Source organism: Spinacia oleracea, chromosome 1 (assembly GCF_020520425.1).
Source record: "Spinacia oleracea cultivar Varoflay chromosome 1, BTI_SOV_V1, whole genome shotgun sequence".
NCBI lineage: Eukaryota > Viridiplantae > Streptophyta > Magnoliopsida > Caryophyllales > Amaranthaceae > Spinacia > Spinacia oleracea.
In genome coordinates, this window is record NC_079487.1 from 94075871 (window position 1) to 94085514 (window position 9644).

The 9644-nt window shown below is 32.6% G+C and overlaps 1 protein-coding gene across 3 annotated transcripts; it reads right to left on the reverse strand.

The window, feature by feature from the left end:
• Nucleotides 1–491: 491 nt before the first annotated feature.
• LOC110795509 (uncharacterized) lies at nucleotides 492–6205 on the reverse strand. 3 transcript variants are annotated; one of them, XR_008927574.1, is made up of 5 exons: nucleotides 5869–6205; nucleotides 5608–5677; nucleotides 4071–4125; nucleotides 1174–3752; nucleotides 492–1026 (listed from the first exon to the last, which is right to left on the reverse strand). XR_008927574.1 is itself a non-coding variant. In XM_022000526.2 (5 exons), exons 1-4 carry the CDS (start codon nucleotides 5984–5986, stop codon nucleotides 3669–3671), a joined length of 327 nt encoding a protein of 108 aa, XP_021856218.1. In that variant the 5' UTR covers nucleotides 5987–6177; the 3' UTR covers nucleotides 492–1026; nucleotides 3666–3668. The 3 variants fall into 3 exon arrangements, 1 of the variants encoding a protein (XP_021856218.1); XR_002535305.2 differs by having other exon boundaries at nucleotides 3666–3752; nucleotides 5873–6181; XM_022000526.2 differs by having other exon boundaries at nucleotides 3666–3752; nucleotides 5869–6177.
• Nucleotides 6206–9644: the final 3439 nt, after the last annotated feature.

A 9644-nucleotide genomic window follows, 5' to 3' on the forward strand; every position in this document is an offset into this window, starting at 1 on the left:
ACTGACACTAGTACATAATTAACATTTGGTAACACCAATAAACTGTTACATAAATGGGGTAAAGTGTTTCCATAGATTATAAGTAACACTTTGTGGGTGATACATCTGCTTGTGCTACCTATTATTTTAGGTAACACCTTTAGTAACATATGATAACACTTTTACTCGTGTTACTAAAAATAATTTTACGTAACACTTTTTCATTCCTATTGTAGCACTTTAAAAGTGTTACTCATGATATCTTAGGTAATACTTTTTAACCATTAGTATCACTTTTTTATATCATCTTTTGATTTGTAGTATTATTTATTGAATCATAGCCTCATAGGTATCACATTTCACCATATAACGTAACATCTTGTTCACTATTAAGCAACACTTTTATGCTATTAGGTAACACTACGTATTTAACATTTTTTAATATCTATTGTTACACTTCAAAGATATGCTTTTAATTGAATATAAAAATTTAACAAATATTACAAAATTGGTTCACAAATAATAATAATATTTATAATAAATCATTATAATATATTAAATACAATAACTATAAGTGCATAGTAACAATGGTAAAGTTATTATAAGAAAAAAAAATTATTAACCATAAAAAGAAGAATAGTGACAATAATAGTAATCCGAAATTGTTAGTTACACGAATATGGAAATGTCATTTTGAAGGTTAATCTAACATTCTAATGTATTTGATGTACGGTCTATGAAAATTACATTAGTTCAAAATAAAACCAACTGGTTGTATATAAAAATAAAATGTAAATCCAAAACTCATTGTCTTCTATGTTTTCATCTTCATCTGTTTTCCCTTATATGCGCATGATTCTCAATGTCAACTCAATCTTCATTTCCTATCAGATCCACTCCATCATCTTGATCCTATAAAAAGTATAAAATTAGTATGATCTAATATCCATAATAAAGAAAAGCAAAAAAATAAAATTCTTAAAAGTAAATTATCTTATATCCTTTTTTGCGTTAAGTCTTTCATTCTCTGACACCTTGACCTGACTCCTACAAAAGAATAATTAAAAAACATGTCAAACAAAAGATATTTCTATAAAACAAAAATAAATAAGTAGAAAAAACCAAAAAAGATTATGGTATAAAATATAAACACGACATTAGCAACTTCAAAAGTATTTTGTAAAAAAACCCTACAATGAACAAATAGATCTTCTTATGACTTTCAACCAACACTTGGGTATTTGAGAAGCTCCTGTAAACAATAGGTCTGCTTATGAATTTCAACCAATACTTGGGTACAAATTAAAAACCAACATATCAAGCAAAATCTAAAATAAGCAACATTTATCAAATGTCATCAATGTCACAAAGGCAGTTTATTTCCTGTTTCTTTATCTAGTCCAGGAATTTACAGTAAGTGCTGAGCATAAAACCTGAAAAGAAGGCAACAAATCATCTCGTCTATGGTTATATCAAATTTGTGAATATATAACAACAGAAACAATAAGCTTAGATTAACAAAGATCAACAGAAGCTGGCTTAATTCAGAGGTTAAGTTTTTTAAACTCTTATGGTCTATGAAACTTCTCCCTAAATGGAAGCTGTTCATATGGAAGCTACTTCACAATGGTGTTGCCACTAAGGCAAACCTTGAAAGGAGAGGAGTCCAACTGTCTTCGAGGTGTGAGGTGTGTAGCTTAGAAGATGAAGATTCTCAACATCTTTTTCGTTTTTGCTACATTGCGCGTGATGTTTGGAGGCATGGGTCACTTGCTATCCATTCAAATATCAACGAAACTATGTCTTTTCAAGAATGGTTTCTGTTTTATATCCGACTATTTCATCGTCAGGATGGTATCCATAGTCCAAGGATGGTTTATTTCATAAGTACTCTTTGGAGCTTATGGTTGGTTAGGAACAAAAGAGTATTCAGGGGTGAAGTTTCTAATACCTCAGCAGTTATTAACCTTATACAAATAGGGTTGGACCAGCATGCAATTCTGCTTAAAAACCAGTCTCTCCATTTAGGGTTTCTACATCCTCCGGAGGGGGATCCTACCTACCCACCGGGTTTCTCTAGAGTTATTTTGACTGGGTTAGAAACACAAGATCCTATTTCGATTATAGTGGTCGATGGCTCCTGGTTTAAGAATTCAAAGAATTCAGGTATGGGTTGGTGTTTGGATAGGGATCAAAGTTCTACTGATCGAATTATAGGGGGGGCGCAACATGGAACGGCATTTTCAGCACTCCACACTGAGGTTTTAGCTTGTCTCTTAAGTTTGCGTTGGGCTTCTCAAGCCGGGCTAAGGAGAATTACAGTTTTCACGGATTCCCAATGTCTTGTGGAAATTCTTCGATCGCCAGACATCATGGACATTCAACTCATCTGGACAATTGCTGAAATTAAAAACATCGGGAAATCCTTTCTCTGGTGCTGCATTAACAAGGTGGATAGATCAAGGGTTGAGCAGGCTCACGTGCTGGCAAAGGCTGCTTCAACCTCTCTTTTTTCTTTTTGTCATTTTCCTTAGTTGTTTGTATTAGCTTATGTCAAAAAAATAAATAAAAAGATTAACAAAGACAACTCAAGAAAATATACAGATTATTCATATGCCTTAACATCTTGAACCTTCTTTCATTGGTTACCCATTTCTGTCCTTAAGGTTTTGTCTCTAAAAGCTATTTTCTCATCTTGATAACCATTCAGACAGCTAGGAGCTATTGTCCTTAAGGTTTTGGCATAATGACATACATCCAGACATCATGACACATACTACCAGCTGGTGTGGTGTAATGCCATTGGGGTTTACAAATTTAAGCCGATAAGACTGTGCTCTTACCCATCTCGTTACTGCCAGACACTTAAGCTTGTTTTTTGTAGGTCTTAGTTCCTTATTTCATAAAACGGCTTATATATGTCTTTCCATATATCCTGCACTAAAATATTATCAACATACCCTTTAATTATCTTGACAAGATGTCAGTGGATTAATCAGATTGCTTGTTAAAAAGCCACTCCTCATATATTTTGTCATCTGCATTCGTCGCATACTCTAGAAAAAACGGGGAGCGATATATGCTTGTTCAAAAAGAGATTAAAAAAGGCACAAAACAGTTCAACATTAGCTAAAGAGCCCAAACTCACTGCCAATTTTTCCACAGGTCGCAGACTCACAGGAAGAAAAAGAAGAATATAACTGACTGCAGGGTAGCAGACTAGCAGGACATACTTATCAAGAAAGGACCTACTGTAATTTCTTATTTAGCAAACGGGCACCAAAGGTTATCAACACAGAAATACTCATAGTAGATTTTTATACAAAGAAAACATTACCTGCTTGCCTCCTACAAGAGGGAATCAATCACACATTCAAAAAGTATATATACTCAAAGGTCTCAAACAATACCAGCAATTTTATAGGGTCAACATCAGTGATAATTATCATATAAACGTGGTAAACATCCCTTCCACCCCCTTTCCTTTCAGATTTTGGTAATTTGAGAAAAGGTGTATCACGTGTAGTTAAAGGCATTAAGTAGAGAAACAACCAGATTCACCAAACATTACATAAAAACAAAACTCAAAAGGATTGAAATAGGATATCATCTTAAAAAACATTGTTTCAGATACTAATACTAATGAAAGCAAGTACTAAAAAGGAAGTAAGAGAGTATTCTCATACGATTTACAGCTTTAGCTCGAACGTAAACCCAAATTTGTCATACACGTAGTTGATAAAATCTAGTCCAACCCTGACTTCATATGTCACCTGAAAATTAACAAACACAAGCTAATTATATATTCGGGATATATGCAAAAGTAATAGAATTTTTTTTACAGTCATAAGCAGATCCAAATTACTTGTCCTTCCCTACAGAATATATGATCATCATCCTGAAATAGTTGTGAACTTCAGCTTGTGAAAACAAATTCAATTGGCCCACATGAAATTACGAAGGATTCACGGAGGGGGATATTGCAACTTGACAGCCTTTAACATACAATTCTATTGTGAAACCACCCAACTTAGTGGGAACTCAATTCCTTCACCCTAACACCATAAAGTAGCAGAATAGTTAAAAGGTACCTGCTGGAATCTCCTAACACGAGTCAATCCAGTGAGCAAACCACAAGCCGCATTCCTGTTTAGTACCCAGAAACAACAAAGCGAAGAGGAAGTTATGCATTTGGTTAAAATTGTAAGGTAAAAACACCAAGCCAGAACAAGATGATGCTCTTTAAGAAAGTCTGTAAGAAGCAGATGAAAGTCCTTTGTGCATTTAACTAAGGATGAGATTACATAATATAAAACTACTATAAAAACGTGAACTATTACTCACTATAGTTTATCAATATGGCCACATTTGTGAAGCTGATTAGAAGTGTAATTAGGAAGCATTTTCACATCCTTATGTACAAATTTTAGGATAGATTCCAACTAATTATACAACATACAAAACAAGAATGCATCCAACAATATCTATAGCATATCACCAGAACTACATGAAGTGAATACCTTTGTATGAGCGCACTCTACACTGACCGCCCCGTTCATTTGGCCTATGAAAAAGCAATTCATACTCTAAACTCCTCTAATTTGCAACATTTACATCCCTCATCTCAATTCCGTACGTATTTGTTCATGCAGCTCCAATTCAATGTTGCTAAAAGCACAATTATGTTTCGAACAAAATCGATGTTAATCATCATCAATATTTTCATCAAGTTTATCATTATCTTACTTATAAACTACGCCACCAATCTGTTGTCCACACAACAAACTGCCTTTTCATCAATTAAAAAGATGATCAAACACGCAATTTTAAACCCTAACAACTTCTCAATCACAAATCAACACACTAAAAACTCACAAATTCTATACCTTGTTCATAATTCCACATTAATCTAGAAATACCAAAATTAATGAAGTTTTAAATTCAAGAAATCTGAAATCAAAATCGCTTAATTTGCACTTCGGATCCTTCCATTTAAGCGGGAATTTGAAGGGTAATTTATGATCAGTAGAATCATTTGCTAACATAATTTAATACAAGTAGTTTGTGTTTCTCTTGGAAAATACATTGAGCTTCCCTTCACAGTTCTCTCAGAAAATGTTTGTTATGTTGGCAACGGTGAATAACATAAGGGTGTAGTGGTTGATACAGACACAGGTGCGGGGTGCCTTTAGTAGGGATATTTACCATTGTCTTTGCCTCAAACCCACCAATAAGTCAGTAGGAAAAAGTATGCATATTGGATCTTAGAAAACTAAGTACATCTGAAAATACACTCACTGGTAAATACGCTACTATTCTTCCTAAAACAACCCCAATGTTTCAAGTCCATTGATCACTTGTCATCAGACGATATCTTCATCTTTGACTTAAGGCCATCTTTGAAATATATCTTTAAAGAAACAGAAAAAAAAACCACAAGCATAGAGAAGGAACATCATACATACATTGGCAGTTGCAAAACCAAACACACAGACTCACATTCATCAATCAGAACATACCAAAACACAGACTCACAGTCAGCAACCAGGCAAAGTGAACCCACGAACTATACTCCTCCTCAAATTATACCAGGAAATGTAATTTTGAAGAAGAACCCACAAATTATACCTTCTCGAATACTCAATCCAAGGTGAAGAAGTTCGAAATACCCAATTCAAGGTGAAGACATTCGAAATATCTAATCAAAAAATCAAAAGAAAAAAATAACATTGCATCAAACACAAAATAATTAATGTCCAGAATCCAATCAAAACAAATAAAACACTACAATCTAGAATGCAACAATACATAGAAATCTTGAAAATCAAGATAAAATAAAAAAAATATATATAATTAAGAAAACCCACCACAAATTAAATCAGAAAATACCTACAATTGGAAGCCTGCGAATTCGATAAATCCCGATCAACACCACGATGGAGACGACGATTAAGACCAGAAAATTGGAATCGCGAATTCGATGAAACCTGAATTTGAAAGTGCGCATTCGATGGAACTTGGGATCGAGACGGCGATTTTCTGATAAATTAAACCCAAGGATGAATAGTTGCCTCTATTTGGGAGGAAGGAAGTTTTGTAATACGACTTTTTCTAACTTTTTCCTTCTTTTTTTTCTTTTGGTCTTTGGCGGTTTCACAGATTTCACAAAGTTAAACCCAAATTCTTTTTTTTTTCTTTGGCGGCAATTAAGGAAAATTGAGATTTTTGGGATAGCGCTTACTTTTTCAATTGTAAATATTTAATTTCTTCTTAAAACAAAATAAGGTAACACCTCTTAGTGTTACCGTAAAATGTTATTTATTTTAAAAGTGTTATTTTATAATGTTACTTATGTTAAAAGTGTTACATTAAGTGTTACATTTTAAAAAAGTGTTACCAAGGTGTTACTTATAAATCAGGAATTTTTGCATTTCAAAAAGTGGTACCAACGCGTGTTACATAAACTCAATTATGTACTAGTGTGATGTTCTTGAGAGGAAGGAGGAGAGAGAGAAACAGAGAGAGGAAGGAGGAGAGAGAGAAACAGAGAGAGGAAGGAGGAGAGAGAAAAACACGGTCGAATATAGGAGAGAGATGAAGATAGGGACGGGTCATTTGAATGAATAAAATAATGAAAGTGGTGTAATTTAGGTTGGGAAAAGGGTAGAATCTTAAGGTTTTTGGTAAATAGTGGGGAATCTTATGGTAAATTGGGAAAAAAAACTATGGCTAAAAATAATAAAGATTCAGTAGGGGTAGAACAAAAAGAAATGCTAAAAAAGGAAATGGGAAGAACAAAAAGGAATGGAGGGAGTAAAAAATACATTTAAATATTTAAATGCATCCTTAATTTATAAAATCTATAAAAATGTTTTACATTTGTATGGGGTATTACATTTGTATATTATATAACTAGATTTTAGCCCATGCAATGCACGAAATCTATTAAATTGTTAAGTTAAAATAAAATTCCTATTACAACTACTATATTTTATATACTCCCTCCGTCCCGGAATACTCGACCCGGTTTGACCGGCACAGAGTTTAAGGGACTTGAATTGACTTATTTAATTTAATAGGTAGTAGTTGATAGTGGGGTATTATTTTAATGTAGTTAGTGAAATGTGGGTTAAGAGGTGGGGTTGGGGTGAGTAGGGGTTGAATTTTTAATTATTTTTTGTATGGAGTAGGGGGTAGGGGGGTTAATAGGGGTGGAGTGAGAAATAATATAATATTGTTAGAATATTTCCATTTTTAGAAACAGGTCAAGTATTAAGGGACGACCCGATAAGGAAAACAGGTCAAGTATTCTGGGACGGAGGGAGTATTAAATTAGATCAGATCAGATTAGATTATATTAGATTAGTGTTTGATTTTGAATTGAATTTCATTTTAGATTTATTTTTAAAATATTTTATGTGTTTTGATTTTCGATGGAGTTGTATATATATATATATATATATATATATATATATATATATATATATATATATATATATATATATATATATATATATATATATATATATTAGTAATTAGTTAATTAAAATATATACGTGACACCTAATTATTTATTTACGTGGCACTCGAATTTTTTTAATTCAAAAACAATTTAGAAACCTTATTATTCTTTGGCCAAAATCATTAGATTTCTTACATATCGCTCTAATATTGGATTAGTGTTGGATTTTGGATATAATTTTATTTTAGATTAGTGTTAATTTTTGATTGAATTTTATTTTACATTTATTTTTTTATTATTATAATATTTGATTTTGTATGGAGTTCTATATATATAATTAATTCATTAAAATATCTACGAGGCACCTAACTATTTATCGACATGACACTTAGTTTTTTTTTTTAATTTAAAAGGAAAATATAAATCTTATTTTCCATTGGCTGAAATCATTAGATTTCCTACGTGGCGCTCTAATAATTCAACAAATGTGCCTCCTTTATTTATAAACTCCCACCGTCCCAGAATACTCGCACCGGTTTGACCGACACGTAGTTTAAGATAATTTACTTGACTTATTACTTAATTAGGTGGTACTCCCTCCGTCTCTTTTTGTTTTTTACGTTTAATATTTTTCACGCGTTTTAACGATTAATTAATTTGCATCGAGATTCCTCAATTTTTTTATTTAAACAAGATAAATTACGTTTATTTATAATGTTTTCACTTTTATCAAAATTCTGATATTGGGAAATGAGAAAATTTTAATGTATCAATGAAAAATTGTGAGAGATTAAATGACCCAATGAATTTAATTGGTTAAAATAATAATTGTACACAAATTTTAATAGAATACTAAGTCATTTATGTGATAATATAAAAGGAAAATGTACAGAACATTTTAAAATACCCTAAAAGGAAATCGTAAAAAACAAAAAGAGACTGACGAAGTAGTTGATATTGATTTTTTTTTTTTTTTTTTTAATATAGTTAGTGGGAGATGTGTCAACTTTTTGAGGGTGGTTGGGGTGACTGTTTTTAATGTTTTTTAGATGTTACAAATACAAGTGGGACCTTAGATAAATAAGAGAAACAATATAAAATTAGAAAAAATATGCCATTAATAGAAACGGTGCAAGTATTACGGGACGGCTTTATAAGGAAAGCGGTGCGAGTATTCCGGGACGGGGGGAGTATATATTAGATTAGATTAGATTAGATTTGAAGATCGGAGAAGTAGTAGAATTCTTAAAATATTTACTTGGCATGAACTCTTAAAATAAGAAAGTGATCCGAATTTGACCATGAATTGGAGTGTAAATGATCCACATAACACAAGAATACAAACCTAACTCAATCAAAACTCAAAGCGCCAACACAATCCGCAATTGGCACGAATCCGAGGTAGTTTGATCCGTACTTTTTCCGAACCCAAGACTTTGGATCCAAACTCTACCTGACTGTACTTAAATCGGACATACACCTGAACCAAACTCGACCCGGATAAAATCAAATCGGTACAAAACCATTTTAAACCCGAACCAGAGATTGACCTGAACTGAAACCGAATCCGTTAAATATATGACCCAGTATATCCGAATTTGAATTTATTATTAGAACAGATCCAAGTAGAAGCATTGACCGGACATTATCCGTTCGACGTGACCCCCGAGTAGTGTATAACGGACCCAAAACTGATCCGATGACTCAAATTGATAGCGCTATGCGCTAATCTGTACAGAGGAGATTCAATAATCTTATTCAAAAAGGTTTAGAATAAGATGTTTTCCTAACCCTATGGAAGAAGGAAGGATATAGCTAGGTCTTAATGATTCTACTAACCTTCACTTTCGGTAAAAACAAACACATACGAAGTACTAGTTTGAAGGTAAAACAACTAAAACAGTGAATGCCCTTTCAGAAAAGCAACTGAATTAATTATAATAATAGTAGTTTCCACATAAAGCAAGGTTAGAAGACTTTTTAACATGTGTACATTGGTCCCCTAACTAGCCATACCTCTTTGGTTAACTAATTCCACTTAATTACTTTAGCAATTAGCATAATGCCATAATCTATTGATATATATTCTCACTTCTGCTAAATGCTAACCTTTTTTAAAAGATGATGTACTCTTCCATTCATGATATTGTTCTTGAAGTTCCGTCGCATGCGAAATTCGATCTCATCCGTTAAACTGCGATCA

Bases quoted from the DNA above. Each gene is read 5' to 3' on its own strand.
- LOC110795509 (XM_022000526.2), bottom strand. From the start codon at position 5,986: ATGCGCACTTTCAAATTCAGGTTTCATCGAATTCGCGATTCCAATTTT. The intron at 5,678-5,868 runs GTATTTTCTGAT...TTTTTTGATTAG, and splicing joins TCGCAGGCTTCCAATTGTAG to ATATTTCGAATGTCTTCACC. The intron at 4,126-5,607 runs GTATAATTTGTG...GGTACTAAACAG, and splicing joins TGGATTGAGTATTCGAGAAG to GAATGCGGCTTGTGGTTTGC.